Raw genomic sequence first — 20016 nt, 5'->3', positions numbered from 1 at the left:
GTCAAACTGACAAAACAATTGGCTACAAAAGTACAAGAAGTCAGGTAGGAGAACCTGGCTCTCCAAGGAGAGGTCTCCATCATCATATAGAAGGGGGGGTGGGGGGGTGGAACGGTGTACCTGCAACAAGGGCCATGATAACGGACATGGGCTGAAGACAGGCTCGGGTGAATCAACCAAACGGACAGAGACACTCTGGCACCAGACAAGGGAGACACAGACTATTTAACCACATGGAGGGTAATGGGGCACAAGTGGAGACAATCAGGAATCAGGGCCAACTCACAGGTGACACATGAGGAAGGGCAAGTGCTCTGAAACAAGAGGACAGTCCCCTTGAGGATCGGCGCCGTGGTGAAGTGGTTCTTGAGGTTTTGGAAGGCAGCCCCCGCCTCCGGTGACCAGTAGAATCACACATTCGAGGAGGTGAGTGCATGCAGAGGCGCCGCTATTACGCTAAAGCCTCTGATAAACCGTGTGTAAAAGTTAGCAAATCTGAGGAACTGCTGAAGCCTTCTTTTAGGCTATTAGGTGTGGGCCATTCAGTCACAGCGCTTACTTTAGCCGGGTCCATCTGCACCCTTCCTGGGACTACTATGAAGCCGAGGAAGGAGATGGTATCAGCGTGAAATTCGCTCTTTTCGGCTTTGACATAGTTTGTGTTCTAATAGTCGTAATACGGCTGCTACGTTTTTAGTATGTGTGACTTGGTCAGGTGAGTAGATGAGGATATCGTCCAGATATACATACACAAAATGGTTTAGGAAGTCCCTTAATACATCATTGATCACGGCCTGGAAGACAGAAAAGGCATTGGTGAGCCCAAACGGCATGACCAAGTATTCATAATGACCATGAGGGGTGTTGAACCCCCATCTTCAATTCGTCCCCCTCCCTGATTCGGACAAGATGGTATGCATTCCGTAGATCTAACGGAGTAAAAATCTTGGCCTGCTGGAGCTCATCAAAAACAGATGACATGAGTGGCAGTGGGGAACGATTTTTAATAGTGATATCATTAAGGGGACCATAGTCGATGCATGGCCTCTGAGACCCATTCTTCTTGGCCACGAAGAAAAATCCAGCTCCGGCAGCTGATGAAGAGGGGGCGAATAAGCCCCACCTTCAGAGAGGTCTCTATGTACTCAGTCATGGCTGCTCTCTCAGGATCGGAGACCGAGTACAGGCAGCCCTTTGGGGTGGTGGAGCCAGGAATCAGGTCTATGGCACAGTCGTATGGTTTATATGTGTTAGGAGTGACATGGCTTTGGACTTGCTAAACACCTCCTTGAGGTGGTGGTAGCAGGGGGGGCATGGATTTCAGGTCGGTCTCAGAGTCTGTGGCAACATGTAGAGAGACGTAGTTATTACCAGACATGTTATTCCCCTAGTCCGGGCTGGACTCACAGTGATCAGCACAGTCCTCCCCCCCATCCCATACTAGCTCTGGTGTTCCAGTTAACGTGTGGGTTGCGTCTGGCAGCCAGGGGTAGCCAAGAACCAGTGTCTAAGATGGCAACAGAAAAAGGTGAAAGTTCATGAGTTCGTCATGACTCTGAATGTGCATTTCTAGAGGTTTGGTGGTGTGTGTGTGTTATGGTGAAATGTTTTTTGCCATTGAGTGCTCTCGCTTGGATGGGACTTACCAGCGTTTTCGATTTGAGCCCCAATTTGGCGGCTAACTGCCAGTTCATCAGACTCTCATTAGCCCCCCGAGTCTATGATTGCCCTAAGATTAGTGGTGGTGGCGTGGTGAGTTACCTTGATGGGCGTGAGGGCACCTTGAGTTTTTTGGCTGGACAGGCGGCGACGTGGTGATTAGACTCACTCACCGCAGTAAAAGCACCAGCCCTCCTGCTGCTGTCGCTCCTCTGCTGTCAGCCGTGCCCTGCCGAGTTGCATGGGGTCCCGTGGAGAAAGGAGTTGTTCGGGAGGTGAGCGTCGTGACTCCAGCCAGCCAGGAAGCACAGGGACCTCTCCGATGATGACCTGCCCACTACACGCTGCTTAAGTTCGTTGACTCTTGTCTGTCCAGATGGCTAGGACGATGAGGGAGTCCATGTCCGGAGGAAGGTCCAAGGGCACCAGTAGCTCCTGTATAGGAGCTGACAGTCCCTTCAGGAACACGTCATATAAGGCAGTGGATTTCCACCCACTCTCCGCCGCCAGGGTGCGAAAGTGGATGACGTAGTCACAAACCGAGCCGGAGTGGGCAGTCACGATCCCACTCTGCAGCGGCCCATGTTCTTGCCCTGGCGGTCAGGTGAGAGATCATTGAAGCGATTTTGGACCATGGGTTTCTTACTGAACCGGAAGTACTCATAACTGATTTTGCTCATTTCTGTCAGGTTCCTAAATGTGTCTTCAGAGTTCCTTTACCTTTATTTACGCTTGTTTAAAGACAAACAAAAGTGTAATGGCTTTAATGAGTCGTTAGGATCATTTATGCACTTGTATCTGCATAGTTTGAACTACAACAACATGTCAAATTTGCAACGCACACGATTTTTGTGAAGCCGTTTATGTCTTCATCATTCTGCCATTTTGTCTTTACCGTTGTAAAAAGACGTTTGTTTCAATAGGCCACCGCCATTTGCTCTGCCAATAAGGGTTGCCTTTACTGTGAATGCCTAAAATTTGAAATCATCAGCGACTTTTTGAAAATAGGACTTTTAAGTGTGGCTGTCTGAGCATGTGGGATGTCATCCTGTTCGTCGCCAAAAGCATTTTGAATACTCTGAGGACTACTACATTTTTCAGTTTAGTGAGCCATAACCCCAGTGTTTTAAAAAAACAAATATAGACTTTGAAAAAAAAAAAAAGTATTTACTCTCTTAAACGCTATTGTAGAATAATCAGCCAAAATGACAGTTTTTCCTGTTTTAGTTACAAACAGTCGCACGTAAACGATCCCTTCGGTTGAGAGGGAGACTAGGCCAAAACACATCATCTTTTTTTTTTTTTTTTTAACATAAATAGAGATCATCTTATGTAAAAGGTGCATTGCAGAGCACATTATAAAGAAACAGGGCACTGAAGTCAAATTAAATATCAAAATTGCACAAAACGCTATAAATAAGGCCACATTACATTCAGAGCAGAGAAAGTGGAGTGGAGGAACACATGCTGTATTTATCAAGATGTATCATTTGCAAAAGCTATGGTAATGAATAAAGGTCCCCTTTTTTGTCTTCGATGTCGTCGTTGAACAGCTCCACAGACTTGTACTTAATGTGGTTCCACTACTCACGCGTCCTCGGTGCCTGCCTTTCAAAATGAAATGATTTTCAAAAAGAAAAGCCCAACATTGGACACGCAGCTGAATTATTTTTGCTGTTGTGAACCACCGGTTGAGAGAATAACTTTTTTTTGCTGGATGTCCTCTCAACTTCTTGTGAGGGGGAATCGGACAATTTGTTTTGCACAACGTGCACTCAGGATGCTGTGGCTGCGCACTCACGTTGAGATCTCAGAGTGAGGGAAGAGCCCAAAACCAGTGTGCAAAGCCGTTTATGGGGGGATTTTTAGTCTGTAGCTAAACTTGAACCAGCCATCCTCCGGTACCCGAGCCAAGTCCTACACACTGAGCTACCGCCAACCCACACTATTTCCTTATTACCTCTGTGTGCCAACAGAGTACACGCTCAAGATTTTTTAAAGGTCCAAAACAACGTCTTTTAAGCCAGATAAGATAAGATACGTGTTTGAAAGGGTCTCCTTTGCTTGGAGTTGAGAGAGTGCTGGTTTTGTGTGTGTGTGTGTGTGTGTGTGTGTGTTTTTCATGTTTTCTGATTGATCCCTTTCGTCACACTTTTAAAGTGGTAACTCAGGCCTCAGGGGTAAACCGATTTTAAAAAAACGGCAGTTGTGGCCACAGACACAACAGCAGCGTTTGGAGATGAATAACAATAACTTTTGGAAAAAAGTCCGGCAAAGTGGACATTTACTGAGACCGGCAGAGACACATTCCTCCATTTCTAATTTCAGAAACTCAGTGTTGGATAAGACCGTGAGGAGTAGCAGTTGGTGGTGACCCGGTATGCAAATTACAGGCGTTGTTTTCAGGCCTTTTTTTTTTGTTTTGTTTTTTTGCGAATCTGTTCGAATGGGGATCGTTTTAGCTTTGTCTCCATGGTATGCAAAGAAACACTTTTTTTTTTTTTAAATCGGCAAGTGTATCAAACCCTAATTCAATCATATCCTTGATATTTTTGAGTTGTTTTGCTCTCAACTGTACAGAACAACAGAACAAGGACGCCATAGTGCCTTTATTTCATAGCCACGTAGGGCTAGCTGACTCCGTGATTGTTTGGGTGGCATGACTCAGATATGACTCAGATAAAATAATAGCTGTCTCCAAATTAAAGATCGCTGGTTTAATCTCTGTTTCCCCCTTGAATGACCTCTTTATTTTTTCTGATGGCAAGCGTCGTCTGCTTTGATTGGTCTGCGATCGTGTTTGTCCAGTGAGGTTATTGTCGTAAGTCCTGATTGAAGCGAGCGGCTCCCTTCTCACGATTGCACACTTCTTTATTTGCTGTTGAGGAGAGAAGGCCGTCCCCCATACTTATCCTTCACGCCAACCTCACAGTTTATCACAAGTGAATACATATGCGGCACCCTTGCAGCATTCTGAGATGTAGCAACTGGGACAGAAGAAGACGGAGGTTGCAAAAAATATATTTTTTCTTATTGGTAGCTACAGTATCATGCGGCCGTCTGCTCTCTTGTCAGAGAGATGATTTGTTTTAGCGTTTCACATTTGACGTTAAAGTGCGACACGACACGTGTGTCTGCGCCACAGACCAATACAACTGGTTTGCTGTACCACATAAAAGCGGCGAGAAGAGCAGCTTGTGATTCAGTGTTATTTGTATTGTGCTAAATGACCAAGTTATTTGAGGGCGCAGTGGTGAGGGGGGGGGGGGGGAAATATTCCCTTCTGAACAGACTCGCACTCAATGTGGGCTTGCAGCAAGACAGACAAAAGGACAGACGAGAGAGGGATCTGAGGTGTTGGATGATACAACCTAGCACGGGTGTACCAGTAATAGTAGTCGTATAAAATTACAGTCATTTAACCCCGCCGACTGTCAACAGCAGAGATGAGATCAAGTCACACGTGCAAGTCTCGAGTCATCTTGTCACGGACAAGTCGAGTCGCGAGATATCAAGTCAGATCTCAAAATAATGCACTCCAAGTCAACACAACGTCAAAGCAGAACTTCAGAAATCAGCCATCCGTTTTCTGTACCGCTTCTCCTCACCAGGGTCGGCGGGCGTGCTGGAGCCTCTCCCAGCTATCTTTGGGCGAGAGGCGGGGTACACCCTGAACCGGTCGCCAGCCAATCGCAGGGTACATATACGTCACTTCTGTTGGCAACTTATTCCATTTGTGTGCAGCATAACAGCTAAACGCTGCTTCGCCAGGTTTGCTTTGGACTCTGTGCTCCACTATTTGACCTGAGTCTGTCGATCTCGGAGACCTACTGGGTTTATATCCCATTAGGATTGATTGCATGTATTCAGGACCAAACCGTTTAACGATTTATAGACCAATAGCAGAACTTTAAAATCTATTCTGAAGCTGACTGGAAGCCAGTGTAGAGACTTTAGAATTGGGAGTAATATGCTCCGACCTCTTTGTTCTGGTCAGAACCCGACTTGCAGCATTCTGAATGAGCTGCAGCTGTTAATGCTCTTTTGGGGGAATCCAGTCAGAAGACCATTACAATAGTCAAGGCTACTTGAAATAAAAGCATAGATGAGCTTCTCCTGGTCTGCTTGGCACATTGCAAGCCTTCACTCTGGATATGTTCTTCAGATGGTAGAAGGCATTTTTAGTCATTGATTTGATATGACCGTTGAAAATCAGGTCGGAATCTATCAGTACACCAACTTGGTCTGTGGTTTTTAAAGAGAGTGACTCCAGGTATTTCCTAACAGCAATCCTCGTTTCTTTATTGCCAAAAACAATTATCTCAGATTTGTTGTGGTTTAATTGAAGACAATTTTGTCTCATCCAGTTATTTATCTGTTTCAGACAGTGACACAAGACCTCAATTGAACTTTAGGCATCTGGAGATACTGCTAGATATAACTGCGTGTCATCTGCATAGCTATGATAGTCATCATTAAGGTTCTGAAGGATTTGAATAGCATGTACAGGCTGAACAGGAGGGATCCAAGAACCGACCCTTACAGGGACCCCATTGTCATTCGATGAGATTGAACACTTCCAATGGTTCGTAAATAACTCATTTCCTCCAGGTAGCAACCCGAACCATTTAAGGACTGTTCAATTTAGTCCTACCCACGTTTCCAACCTGTTCAGCAGTATGTTATGATCTACCGTCTCAAAAGCTGCACTGAGATCCAACAAGAGCACTTTGATAAGAGCAGATTCTGGACTGTGGTGAGTTCGGAAATATAGACTGTATGTAGAAAAGTATAGTCTACATATAGACCGCATTATGCATACATATACTGTATGTCAGTAAGGTCAGTTTTGCTTGAGTGAACAAAGCTCCTTGTTCGTCTACATCAGCGCCCCTCCACGCGACATTGTCATCGGCGGGGCGATGTTGTCATCACGGCACGGTGTTCTAACGTGGGCCTTCTCTCAAGCCAATATCCCTGACGACATTGTGCCTCCTGACCACGAAAAAGACGCACCGTTTTCGTGACTCATCGAGAGACTGAGCTGTGGTCAGGCTATAAAAAAAAGATGACTGCTTCCCTGGGTGCAGTGCTAATAAGTGCAGGAATGTCATCTGATGAGAAAACCGTGTCAAGTGACACACTTAAATAGCTATGAGTTCACTTGTATCTGTTGCAGTGTTTCACGCATGCAGTGTTACAAAGTAACTAATTACTTTCCAGGGAAAGTAACGTGGTACTCCCAAATACCACCATTTTAAGTAACTTTGCAAAGTAACACATGACGTTACTCTACATGACTCCAACTCTAAAGTCTTTACACTAACGTCCAGTCAGCTTTAGAATCGATTTGAAAGTTCTGCTACTGATCGATAGATCGCTAAACGGTTTCGGTCCTGAATACATGAATGAAATGCTCATGGGATATAAACCCAGTAGGGCTCTGAGATCGACAGACTCGGGTCCAGTAGTGGAGCACAGAGTCCAAAGCAAACACGGGGAAGCAGCGTTTAGCTGTTATAGTCATGGGTGTGTGTTCCGGTTTTTGTCTTCCCCCCCGTTTCATACACACCTGCTCCTGTGCCTCATTCACCCTCATTACACATTAACCTCGTGTCTCATTCTTTCTCGTCGCCCGTTTGTTGTACCCCGTCGTCGCGTTCCAGCATTCCTTGTTTCTCATTTAATGTGGCTTCAACTCCACTCATATTGAAGTTACTCGTTATAAAGTGACATCAAACACATAACCTGTGTGCTGAGGTTGATAAAATAATCATCACCGATCGTCTTTAAGATAACATCGACGTTAATTACGTGAGCAGCGACATAACTGAACTGAACTACATCGTATCTGTTGTTTTTTTCCTCATGTCCTCACAGATTATAGATAATGGGCTGTGTGCAATGCAAGGATAAAGAAGCTACCAAACTCACAGACGACAGAGACGCCAGCATCTCCCAGGGCGCAGGCTACCGTTATGGGGCCGACCCCACACCGCAGCACTACCCCAGCTTCGGGGTCACGGCTATCCCCAACTACAACAACTTCCACACGCCTGTCGGACAGGGGATGACAGTTTTTGGTGGAGTCAGCACTTCCTCTAACACCGGAACCCTCAGGACACGTGGTGGGACAGGTAATGTGTTGAAGAAGCGGGAGTGCGACTGCTTTAGTCCCTTTAGAACAGTTGTCAGGTGGTATGAAAAGTTGTCTTGACATTTATTCTGCCGAGTTGTTGGAACTCTGCCTCGGGGTTTGAATTCGGGCTCCGGCCTTCCTGTGTGGACCCCCTGCTTGCGTGGGTTTTCTCCGGGGACTCTGGCTTCCTCCCACATTACAAAAGCGTGCCTATTAGGTCAGTCGAGGGCCATATAAGTATTCAGTCTCTCTGTCTCTGTGCGGCCGGGGAGGCGGGGCTGCTCGCATAAACACACGTGGAAAACCATATTTTGCATTTGCAAAAGTAAGTAAGACAAACGGGAATTACAGTGGAAATGTCCTTTAGTTTTCATCTTTGTCAATTAGTGAGTTTTCTGCGTTGATTTTTAAATGTATTTCTTTTGGGTTAATACATAGATGCTGACCGGATACGGAAGGAAGGTCAAACAGTCCTTCGGGAACTCTAGTTTACTTACTGTGTTGTCACCCAGAAGGGATGCCATCGGGCAGCGGCATTGTATTCATGGCTCGCCAGACCAAGCTGTTTTTGTTGCTACACGTTGCTAACGGAAACGGCTAGGATGGCTATCGACTCGCTCGCGCCTTCACGGAACCCGCATGTCGGCGACTCAGCTTTTGGGGGAAATTTAGAGAAACGGACAAGTCTCAAAATGCCACTGTTTCCCGCCACGAAAGGCAGATGTGAAAGCAGGCGAGCAGTTTTTCTCGCCGACACGACAGGTGATTTGAACTACTGCAACAACCGAAAAAAAAAAAAAAAATCACATTTTACTGCAGGACATTTTCACAGCACTACTTCAGCAACAGCAGAAAAAAAAAAACTTGAAGAGCTTTGTCACAATAATCGTGGACCATTTCCGGTTCCCGGTTTGACGTTCGCCCGGATTTCCGGTCCCATTTCCGGAAACGCCACTGCCGACGATGTCAACGCGTCCGGCCTCGGGTCATAAATCATCACCCATTAAATTTGCCATGAAGTGGATTCTACAGCTCTCTACTGTAAGTTTTTTTTAAGGTGCCGGTTGGCAAATCTCACGGGTGCCAATACGGCTGACCAGCAATAGGATCTCTAAGGAAAAGCTCAAGGTTGACACTAATACTGGTGAGAACTTTTAAGTCTGCAACATCTGAGACTCTTTCTTCTTTTGGAATACATATCGCAAAAAGTCCAAAAACAATAACATCAAAAACAACAACACTTTGTCTTTTGATGTTCTTTCTCTCCCTCTGAACTTGAGGTCTCGTGACATATGACGTCTTGCGTACGGCAGTTTGAATGCCCGAATCGTGTGTAACTTTATGGAGGCATCATCGACGGAGAATTGCGGTCAAATTCCAAACTGTGCGGACTCAGGGATGAGGTTCCACTGTTTATGCAATATTTGCATACGTGCACTGACTCAGATGATTTCCGTACGTCGTTTAAAAACTTTCCTGAATCCCCAACCATCCCCGTGCTAGAGGCACAGCTTCAGAAGTTGCAATCCCTACAGCCCTGACAGGAACGTCCGGCTGGTGTGAGCACAGGGCTTTGTGTGGAGAGAAATCTGTTTAGGAAATGAATATTCCCACTCAGGGTGTCCTTTGTTTGGCTGAACCCTGAATCTGCCTCGGACTCATTGCCCGCCATTTATAGGACTCAACTTTGTCACAGTGACAAAGGCATAAAGAGAGGCTTATCTTTTAAAAGTCCTCCCTCTTGCAGGGAACATTTGGGTAGAAAAGCTGCCCTTCACTGTTGTAATACAGCAGTCCAACCTGCAACGTACTTCTGATGCCACAGCGTCAGGCGGCGCATCATAGAGGAACTTAAACCGCGTTACGCGTCACAAATGTCATTGACTGCCGCTTGTTGTTTTGCTGATGTAATATCTTTCAATGGAATCCAGCTCGTCCGATGACCTTGTAGGGCTGCAGCTCACTGTGAGTCATCGATAAATCCATTTGTACTTCCCAGCCACTCTAGTGGAAACATGCACACACTGCGATGCATTCAGGGTCTTGTGATTCTTAGAACATTTCGTAAGCGTTTTCCTCTGTCTCTTTTTCTGACATTCACATGAAAAGCGGGCAGACCCTTCCCGTAAGCAAGTCCTACCAATATAGCCTTCTCATCCATCTGAAAACATGTTGCCCAGAGCTTTCTGGGATCCTGGTTAGAGTGTCTGAAGTCAAATGACTTGAATTCTTACGATCAAAAGAAACTTTACCGGACTTTCTAAAAGGCTCCGTTCAACTTCCATTTGTCCAAGCGCAGAGGGTCCATGAAAACAGATTAAAGGCTCTCGTCAACACAGGCCTGATCAAATACTTTTTCGGGCGACGCTTTTGCCGCATCGAAGCCATTCGATCTCTAAGACAAAACAATTTAACCCCACTTAAATGTGTTCCAAACAAGGGATACGGTCAAACATTTTGGGATCATTGATTGTTTTTGCTCTCGGTCTTGGAACTGCGTCCGATATGTAGAATCGGCACAGAAAACTCATTTTCCACTGGTGAAGATTTCCGGCACTGTGACAGTTGATTGAGCAGTGAAAACCAACTTGCTATCAAATGTGGAACTCCTCAAAACGCAGGCGTTATTATTATTATTATTATTATGTTGTCTTTCATCTGGATCTGCCCAATATTCAGTTTGAATATCTGTGTGGATAATATAAAGTATTTTGTTAATATAGTCAATCGGAGCTGCAAGAATTGCAGTCATGAATGTCCTGTCGCACTGTGTTGCATTTTTTCATTTCTTTTTTTTTTTTTTGCACATTAAAAGGGCAAAAGGCCGTTTTTTTTTTTCCCGTTTTAATTCCTCATTTGAACTAAAAACACAATTCAAGCAAGTTTTTCCTCATGTTTTTGAGATTGTAGGGTGAAAGCTGCAACTGGCTACGGTGTGGACTCAATGGCTGGCAACAATGGAAAAAGGACATTTCAGTATTTTAAGAGTAATAGCCTGTCAGCAACGTACAGTATTACCCTCCAGATAAGCAAAATTCGACCGATTGGCTGTAGTAAGACTTGCCAGCTGATTACGATTGGGCTCATCTCCGGCCACGGGGGCAACTCGTTGGTGCAGTCACAATTGCGACCGTGCGGTGAGAGGGGTGAGCGGCTCCCAATAGATCAGTACTATCAATATCGGCATACAGAAAGCTAGCCTAGTAGGAATTAGGAGGATTTGTGCGGCTTTTCTCGAAAACGTTGTAACCATGGGCGTACCGGCGTAAGTTCTATTTTGTTTTATGCTGTTTTTTTAAGTTTTCAAAGCTCGGGACTATTCCATCTGAGTGTCTTATTTACGTACATTGTTCATATTTTGTAAGAAAACGGGGATCTTGTAGTTCAAAAGCTTGAGATCGGTTTTGGCAAAAAAACAATTAGGTAAAAACAGCTGTCGGACCGAACTCAACAAAAATTGTGTTCCCCAGTGTAATGAATTGAAATCATTTATTAAGACTATATATAATAATAATCAATAGAATTCACTTTCTGCACATCCGAGCCTTTTAAGCTGGCCGCTTTCGGTCAACGGCCCGTGACGAGCAACTTTTTTTCCTCGTCAGTCTAACTTGAACGCTGATGCGAGCTATATTGTGACAATTGACCCACTGATGTTGCTCTTAAGTGGCCGAGGTTGCTCCGCCTGCTAGCTTGAGAGAGGCCGAGCGCTCAAATAAACAACCCCTCCCCACTGTGAAATAATCACATTTTGTAATATATGTACCTGTCATCTGTTTTTTTTTTTTTTCTGTAACTGTAATGGAATACAGCTAAAAAAAAAAATGTTGTGTTCCGTTACTCCCCAAGCCTGTTGGTCGAGTAGTTTTTGCGTAACCCTTCTCTGCGAACACGGATTAAAAAATAGCCTCCTTTGTCAGTAGCTCGGCCAAGATCTCATACAGAAATGTGACAAAAACCTGCTCTGGCTAGGACCTTTCATTGTTAGGACCAAACACTTATTTTCATTATCAATTCTCACCTGGAAGAATGCTTATTTGGATCCAAATTCATACAAAAGTGGTCCTCATTGAGTCCAAATTGGAGGTCTTCACGCAGCTAGATGTTGACGTGACTTTTTGGAAATTCTTTGTGCAGGAGTCACCCTCTTTGTGGCACTTTATGACTACGAAGCAAGGACAGAAGATGACCTCAGTTTCAGAAAAGGCGAACGGTTCCAGATTATCAACAGCACGTAAGTCGCCGCAGTCGCTTGTCAACGATACGACGATACTCAAATCAGCTTGAGTCTGTAAGTCTGTAACAGCAAACTGAAAGGGTGCGAATACTTTTCGACGGCGCTGTATGAACAGGGAGACCAGTCGTCGCCACGTTGGTATCCTTTTAGTCTACGGCACCCGAATAAATGAGCGATTTTTCAGCATATTAAATTAGTGGTTGTCAATTTTGGAAATGAAGAAGATGCGTTCCAAAGGCAATTAGTTATTTACCATTGACTCCAAAATGTATTGATATTGTTGGAACTGACTGCCAGTTTCCTTTTCTTGAGCAAAAAATAACTAGTTAGTGAAATATGGATCATAAAGACCCCCTGCTTCCTTTCAGTTTACATGAGCACCATATTATAGACTGCAAACCCTCCATTCACTGCCATTGACGGCTGTTGAATTCCAATATCTTCTTCTTTTCTCGTCTTGCTTCTTCGTGGAACCCACAAAGAGCTGCAACGCATCTTCAATTTCTCTTTCCCCTCCGTCTGGATGCTGCTTGTGACCCAAGACGGGTGAACAAACCCATCGTTTACCCGTCTTGTTATTTTCCGTCATATGCTGCATAAAACCATTGGTTTAATGGGGTTTGTTTTTGCAAAGTAAAGATCCGGTGGGACGGATTGGGGACCCCACCTCTCCCCGCTCAGTTCTTCTCTCGCAGGCTTGCACACAAACACACATTTCGACACGTTACACCAGTCAAACACGATTGTTGTGATATTTGCAGAGGTGTAAGTCGGCATAAATACTAATTTTGGTGATGATGGAAGATATTTTGGCCAGGAGATCCTCGTCAGGATCATCGCCCGTCAAAGTCCGCGGTCAGTGGAGCCCCATGACCGTACCCAAAAAAGCCTGTAATGTCACAAAATCAAATCCCTGTTTAACGTCATCGTCTTAAGAACTATTTTCTCAAAGTTTAAAACAAAAAAAAAAACATCCAGACCTTCAATACAGGCAAAAATGACACCGCAGATGAGTTCAATGAGGAAATGTCCTGGCTGAAAATCTAATATTTCATCAGAAAACAAGCCTAAAAATACTACTGAGTCTATTTTGGCGCGTATGTTTGTTTTGTTTTTTTCCCTGCAGACATCATTTGTAAGTCCAGAACTATGGAATAAGTTTTTTTTTTTTTTTTTTCTACAAGCTGCTGGTTGTGATTCTTGCAATGCTTTGCGTATTCTGACTGCAATAGTTCACTAAATTGGCCTCGAGGCACAAAAACAGACACAGACGCCGGGGCTGGGGTAAAAAAAAAAATTTCTGTGTCTGTAAGGGCTCAGCAACCGTTCGAAAACCAAGTTAGGAAAAAAAAAAAAAAAAAAAAGGTAGTAATGTCATCCAAAACGGACAGAATGCAGATGACTACTGCGGTAGCCAATGTGCGTGACTCCAGACCATATCAATTCCAAACGGTCGGTGAATCAGGAAATACACTGTTACACCGAAATGTGCCGTGCGGCGCAAAGGATGCCAGTTCATGAAATGTAAAGCGCGCAGCAATCTGCCCTTCCTGTGATTCTGAACCTGTCCGTTTTCCAGCGAAGGGGACTGGTGGGACGCTCGCTCGCTCACCACCGGTGGCAGTGGCTACATTCCCAGTAACTACGTGGCTCCGGTGGACTCCGTCCAGGCTGAGGAGTAAGTAGAGAGAGAACGGGTCTTTGACGTGTGCGACAAAGTCTTATGTAGGTGACAAAATACCGAACCGATCATTCTTGACGAATTCCGGCAACAACGGTATTCAGTCCGCTACTTGCTATTACAATTGTCCTGCAGTCTCTTGGCACACCTATATAATGTTAGAGGGATGTCGTTGTGTTCCAAATATCATTTGACAAGTAAATTAGAAATGTGAGGTCGCAGTTGTCTCCCACTCGCTCTGCTGTTCGGGTCAACACGCGCCCCCCTCTAATTACAGTTGGTACTTTGGGAAACTGGGCCGAAAGGAGGCCGAGAGACAGTTGCTCTCCACTGGGAACCCACGGGGCACTTTCCTCATCCGGGAGAGTGAAACCACAAAGGGTACGTGAGCGACTTTTTGAAAAAAAAACGAATATATATATCGTTTTCTTTTTCACGAGTGCACGCTTGTCTGACTGACGAAAGCCCTCCCGATTGCTCCCCCTTAGGTGCCTTTTCCTTGTCCATACGGGACTGGGATGACGCGAAAGGCGACCATGTCAAGCATTATAAGATCCGCAAACTGGACAGCGGCGGCTACTACATCACCACCAGGGCTCAGTTTGACTCCCTACAGCAGCTGGTTCAGCATTATTCCGGTTTGTCAGCTATTCTTTGTATTAATATGTCGACTTATTTCATTCATTTCGTGAGTTTGACCAATCTTTTTGTCCGTATGTGCCCCGGCTGGCGACCAGTCCAAGGTGTAGTCTGCCGCTCGCCCAGAGTCAGCTGGCATAGGCTCCAGCTCACCCGCGGCCCTGCTTCTTTTTTTGTTTTTTTGGGCTTATTCTGCTTTCTCGCACATCTCTTTACCCTACATGAAACGGCATCTCTTTCACTTACGTATATACGACAGGCTCAGAAATATCCGGTATCGCATCGCCGAATGCGACATCGAACATGGAGGTCTTTAGCGATTTTATTCCTCAAGTTCCACCTGTACAATATGCCATGCATTGGTCAAAAGTCGGTCGGACGGAGCCCACGTGTTTTCGTTTTGCTCTCAAGGAGGGCACCCTAAATCTCTTTTGTCGCCGGCGCGCAAATGTCATTTGATATTGCCAACGTTTGCGGAAGGTGCTAGGAGCCGGTTAATTCGCCTCAAGGTGTTCATATTTATTTTCTTACCTTGGGGAGATAACCACGAAGGTCAGGAGTCGTGTCCCCCCGACTAGAAAGCCAAACTATAAAGCTGTAGTTTATTTTCTTTTTTTTTTTTTTTTTTAAATCGGTGGTGATTTGGAAACAACGCAAGGTCCTAGATTGAACTTAAGTCATAAAAATGTCATTGATTCAAGTTAATTTTTTTTTTTTTTTTTTTTTTTTAAAACATGGAATCCTAATTCATTCCAATTTGTAAAGAATTTGAATTGAGTGAAACCGTGAATTCTCTTATTCATCGGGCTTATTTCCGGTAATTTTGCATTTGCAAGTGTGTAAGCGTTTCATTTTATTAAATACACTAGAAATGGTAAGCGTAATAAAAACGACCATTAACCAGAGAAAACCAACTCATTTTATTTGACATATTCAGCAAATATTAGATGAGATGATGATTTATATATATATAAATATGAATTTAGGGTGGAATTTTTATTCAAATTACTGCCCAAAATAAAAAATAATTTTGTATCCCAATTATTTCTATACAAAACATTTTTGTATGCCTCCATACAGTATGTACGTTTTTAAAAAAAAGCATAAAACTAAACTGTGATATAGTACAAAAATAAGAAAAAATAATTTTGTATAGCAATAATTGCTATACAAAAAAAAACAAAAACAAAGAAACGGTACAAATTGTCAACAATATGTAGTTCATAAAATACTTTTTCAACAACCCCAGATTGCACCTTTGAATAAAACATTGAAATAAAAACGATGCCCACCTTTGCAACGAGGCGCTTCAAATATCAAAATGGAAACGAGTGCAGTTCGGCTGAGCATTGCGCCCCCTAGGGGGAGCCGAGGGTTTGGCTCTTTGACAGCGGAAAATCTCGTGCCGACCAACCCTGAAATCGCAAGTATGCCTTTAATGGAGCGTAATTGGCTCATCTGCGATCAAATCGTTACCGCGCCAATCCATCATTCCGTGCCGCTACATTTCTCGGAAGAGCTTTTGTTTCTCTGTTTGCTCGGATACCGTTCACATATCGGCAGCTTTTATGACCGGCACCAGAGCGAACAGAGCGCCAAATTTGCAGGCAATTGGCCCAGATGGGCTTTGACGGCCAGCTAAGCACCCTCGCGGGTGAGACTCAGGCCTTTATCTCATCTTAACTGCCCCATGTCAACACCCTGGGACTTATCACTGGTTGTGAGGACGGCGCGGGGGGGGCCTTTTGCACGTATCATCTTGTATAGACGGAAACACGGCCCTAATCTACTGGTTTAATCGATAACGGGCAAACACAAAACGCTTCCTCTGGAGTAAATAGCAAGGCATGTTTGATTTCATGAGACGACGTCAGCAGCTAAAGTGACGCTGAGCGGCGCTCATCGAGACGGAAGCAGCCGGTGCACCACTCAGGCACCTCAACGGGCCTCACGTTAATGCTTTTCATGTTGTATAAAGCTCTGTCTTTATATTTAACCCCGTATACTTACGCACTTGATTCGAACACGTAGTTTTTTAAATTTTGTTTTATTGGCAAATTTTTTTATTTGTTTTATTTTATTTTTTTAATTTATTTTTTATTTTTATTTATTATTCTATTTATTATTTATGTATTGTTTTTTATTTTTTTATTTTTTATTTTTTTAGTTTTATTTCGATGGGATTCAAATTAAACTGTCAAGCATTTCAGAAAAGCATTATCCTCAAACAAAAACATAACCATGAACAAATGAATGATGGTTGTTGTATATAGTCATCAGTCGTATTTATAAAAAAAAAAAAACAATATTTCACAAATTCTGCCAGGGTATGTAAACTTATGAGCATAACCCTTCATAACCTCTAGATGGCGGCAAATATTTATAAAATGGGAAAGTTTCCCCCCCCCCATCCCTCCCTGTACCTATGTATAATGCGCATTGATGGCAGGAAAACCCACAATGGTCATTGGTTTAAAAGAGCGGGAGAAGCCTGTGGTGTTTGCCACTAGCTGCAGCGACCCTTTGTCGGTGCGACTTTAACTGGAAAAGCCGCTTTGCATTGCAGAGACGGACCCGGGCCGACCGCCCAAAAAAATATGAATCCCATTGCATTTCAAATGCTTGGGGGGGGGGGCGAGGAGAGAAGTCTGAATTAAAGTAGAAGCATATTCACGTCAACACCCCGAGTCTGACAAAGGTTCTTTTGGATCAACGGACAATAAAAGTGTCGCGTGCCAATGCTTTTTGTCCTTGCGTAGGTTGGCTGTAAAAGTCAGAATTTGCCAATAAGCAGTGTATAAAAAGCCACGTTCCTACCGAATGGTTCACTTCTGGTCCCCTCTGCAAATAGCGTGACATGACCTCAAAACAGTCTGTCGGGCCATTTGAAGCAATTGATTTTCAGCTTTGTGTGCACTCTGTTCACTGTTATTGTCATTGTAGAATTCACTTGAGCATCCGGTCGGAGTGAATTCCTTCTTCCTCTCGCTGCACTTCTGTCTTGTCAACCCTGTCTACATTTGTTTCTGCTCTAAATTTTCCCGCGTCGCTGTGTGGCCCGGGGGGGGGGGGCAGACCGAGCCGCCGGTCTCTGCTGTCGCTTGGTGGCGCCCTGCCATAAAGGGATGCCCCGCCTCGCTGACCTGTCGGTCAAAACCAAAGATGTGTGGGAGATCCCCCGGGAGTCGCTGCAGCTGATAAAGCGTCTTGGGAATGGGCAGTTTGGGGAAGTCTGGATGGGTACGGATCCGGTCGCCTCCGGAAGAAAGGGGCTGCATGGAGGAGGCCGCAGTCGGGCAAAACATGAGCAAATCTCTCGCCCGGGGGGAGCAAGGGGCTACGATGTGATAATTGTCTTTTTGGGGACGTTGCGGGAAAACCCGCGTGATCAATCCAAAGATGGCCTCCTTCATCATCCTTAACTGCATGTTCTTCTCCCCAGTAGTTAACCCTGTATTCCCTCCCCTCCCATCCCTGTAGAGAGTGCGGATGCATTGTGCTTTAAATTAACGGGCGTGTGTGTGAACTACATCCCTGACACTGTGGGCTTGAGTCACGATGCCTGGGAGATCAGCAGAGACGCGCTTGAATTGGAGTTAAAGCTGGGCACAGGATGTTTTGCCGAGGTTTTCTACGGTAAGAGTAACCCCAAATGTCCCCCGTTCGTTCCAATGACAAACTGCATCGTTCATCACATTTTCCCGACGACTGATGTCATATCGTATGCGCTCGGCTTGTGAGTTGACATTCGCGCAAGTGACGCATGCCCCTCTCCAGCCCAAAAGGAACGGCCTTAAATATCCATGTTATCGGTGCGGAAACGTCGATTATAAAATCACAGTCGGGACGGTTATGCAATAACAAAATCATTCAAACGGGTGTGATTTAAAAAAAAAAAAAAAAAAAAAGTGGGACACTTTATATTCAATGACTGTCTTAGAATATTTGTGAAATATTCTTACTTTGGTCATGAAAAACTTTTTTCAAAAGGAGTTTTTGTTATATTAGGTGTTGGATTTGATTGGATGCTTTTCTATTTTTTGCACATACATGCATTATTGATTAGCTCTTTGCAGTTTCATACGCAGACTCGTAGGCTGTGTGTGCTTTCCAGCGGAACAGATGCTAGGAATTGGGATTTTTCCCAGATGACACCCAGCTTCTGGGATCCAATTGCTTTACCGAGCGGACGGGATCCTTCATCCCCCAAAACAGTCGGCACAACTCTTGATATTTGGGCTTACCTAAAAGCTTCCGAGCGTGCCGGTCGATGGTCTCTGTCCTCCCTTTGAGTCATTCCTATACATCCGCTCACAGAATGAGATCAGTAGAACTGTCGACGGTGGCCCATATTTGGTTGCGCAATCACGATTCTGCAACATGTTAGCTCGCTGCAGCGCCAGCCGTGTTGCTGGCAGGACCGCACTTCGGATCTTATGGGCTTGGTCTCGTTAATCATCCTCACGAAGGATTATCTGCTCCCGTGTTGGCGCATTGTGGCTCTCCGATTCTCACCGGATTCTACTGACGGCCTTCCAAATCCATTTCAAATCAAAGCGCCTTCTAAAGCTTATATCCAATTAGTTATCCATCTGCTCCAGCCGTGCGCATGAGAAGTAAAGATGATCTGATTCTCATTGCGTCTCCTGATCTCATGCTGTGCGGTATGTTTAACACCAGTGTCTCCACTACAGCGGTAGTTTTTTTTTTTTTTTTGTGCATGCCTAACCAATCATCTCTCCGGCTAGAAAGTGTGATTGTTCACGTCTTAAATAACGGTACACTGACGCTAGCATATGCGCACGTGTCAGGAACGTGGAACGGCACCACCAAAGTCGCAGTGAAGACTCTGAAGCCTGGAACCATGTCCCCTGAGTCCTTCCTGGAGGAGGCTCAGATCATGAAGAAACTCCGACACGACAAGTTGGTGCAGCTGTACGCTGTCGTGTCTGAGGAGCCTATTTACATCGTCACGGAGTACATGGGCAAAGGTATCCACACATCTACATGTGAACACCTGAGGATGCAAGGTGGGGGGGGGGGGTGATTTCCAATACTTTCCACGGGTAGTTTAGCTTTGGACATTTCCCTGCAAAGGGAATTAACTTTACTGTATCATAACATACGAGTAAACTCGATTTGGCAAAAATCCGGTATACAGTGTACACGCAAAACGCTATATAGATTAACAACGCTAATGACTCTTAGCGGTGCTATAATCAGGTTATTTCAATGAACGACAGTACGTAGTCTTGAAAACAATTGCTCAAAGTTCCCTGTACCCTGAAACGATAATCATCGCTACACACGTACGTCACTGTAGTGGACATCCCCTCTAATAGACTGCGTGCTCCGCTGAGTCTCTGGTCCAATCGGGGGGGGGGGGGGGGGGGGGGGGGAATGATGTTAACTACAATTATCGCCGTTCATAGACTGATTGTTCACACCACGGACGTGAAAGGTTTCCGTTTCCTCCGATTGGTTGCCTCCGTGGAGAAGACCCACTTGTGAGAGCACACGTTTATTATGTTGACAGCGCTGGCTCGGGAGCGGAGAGGTAGGCAGAGATCTTCGCGAGTGACGGAGATAAGCTCGAGAAATTCAAATGACCTTTTTTCAGGTCTCCCGCCAGGAAAAAAAAAAACGTCTGGAACTCGGCAA

The 20016-nt window shown here is 44.8% G+C and overlaps 1 protein-coding gene across 7 annotated transcripts in view; it reads left to right on the top strand.

Annotated features, from left to right (window-relative positions):
- The window catches only part of LOC133417419 (tyrosine-protein kinase Fyn), a 64509-nt gene that overhangs the window by 40006 nt on the left and 4487 nt on the right, over window positions 1-20016 (top strand). For 3 of the 7 annotated variants that reach the window (XM_061705188.1, XM_061705186.1, XM_061705189.1), the window contains 8 exons: window positions 7540-7796; window positions 11936-12032; window positions 13615-13713; window positions 13994-14097; window positions 14205-14354; window positions 17431-17595; window positions 17836-17991; window positions 19167-19346. In XM_061705188.1, the coding sequence (XP_061561172.1) occupies window positions 7550-7796; window positions 11936-12032; window positions 13615-13713; window positions 13994-14097; window positions 14205-14354; window positions 17431-17595; window positions 17836-17991; window positions 19167-19346 (1198 nt within the window). In that variant the 5' untranslated portion in view covers window positions 7540-7549. Of the gene's footprint in view, window positions 1-5270; window positions 5357-7539; window positions 7797-11935; window positions 12033-13614; window positions 13714-13993; window positions 14098-14204; window positions 14355-17430; window positions 17596-17835; window positions 17992-19166; window positions 19347-20016 lie in introns of all 7 variants that reach the window. The other 4 variants (XM_061705187.1, XM_061705192.1, XM_061705190.1 and 1 more) reach the window with 4 other exon arrangements.

Source organism: Phycodurus eques, chromosome 18 (genome assembly GCF_024500275.1).
Source record: "Phycodurus eques isolate BA_2022a chromosome 18, UOR_Pequ_1.1, whole genome shotgun sequence".
NCBI classification, from domain to species: Eukaryota; Metazoa; Chordata; class Actinopteri; order Syngnathiformes; family Syngnathidae; genus Phycodurus; species Phycodurus eques.
The sequence above is the reverse complement of the archived record's forward strand: the minus strand, read 5'-3'. Positions and strand labels throughout refer to the sequence as shown.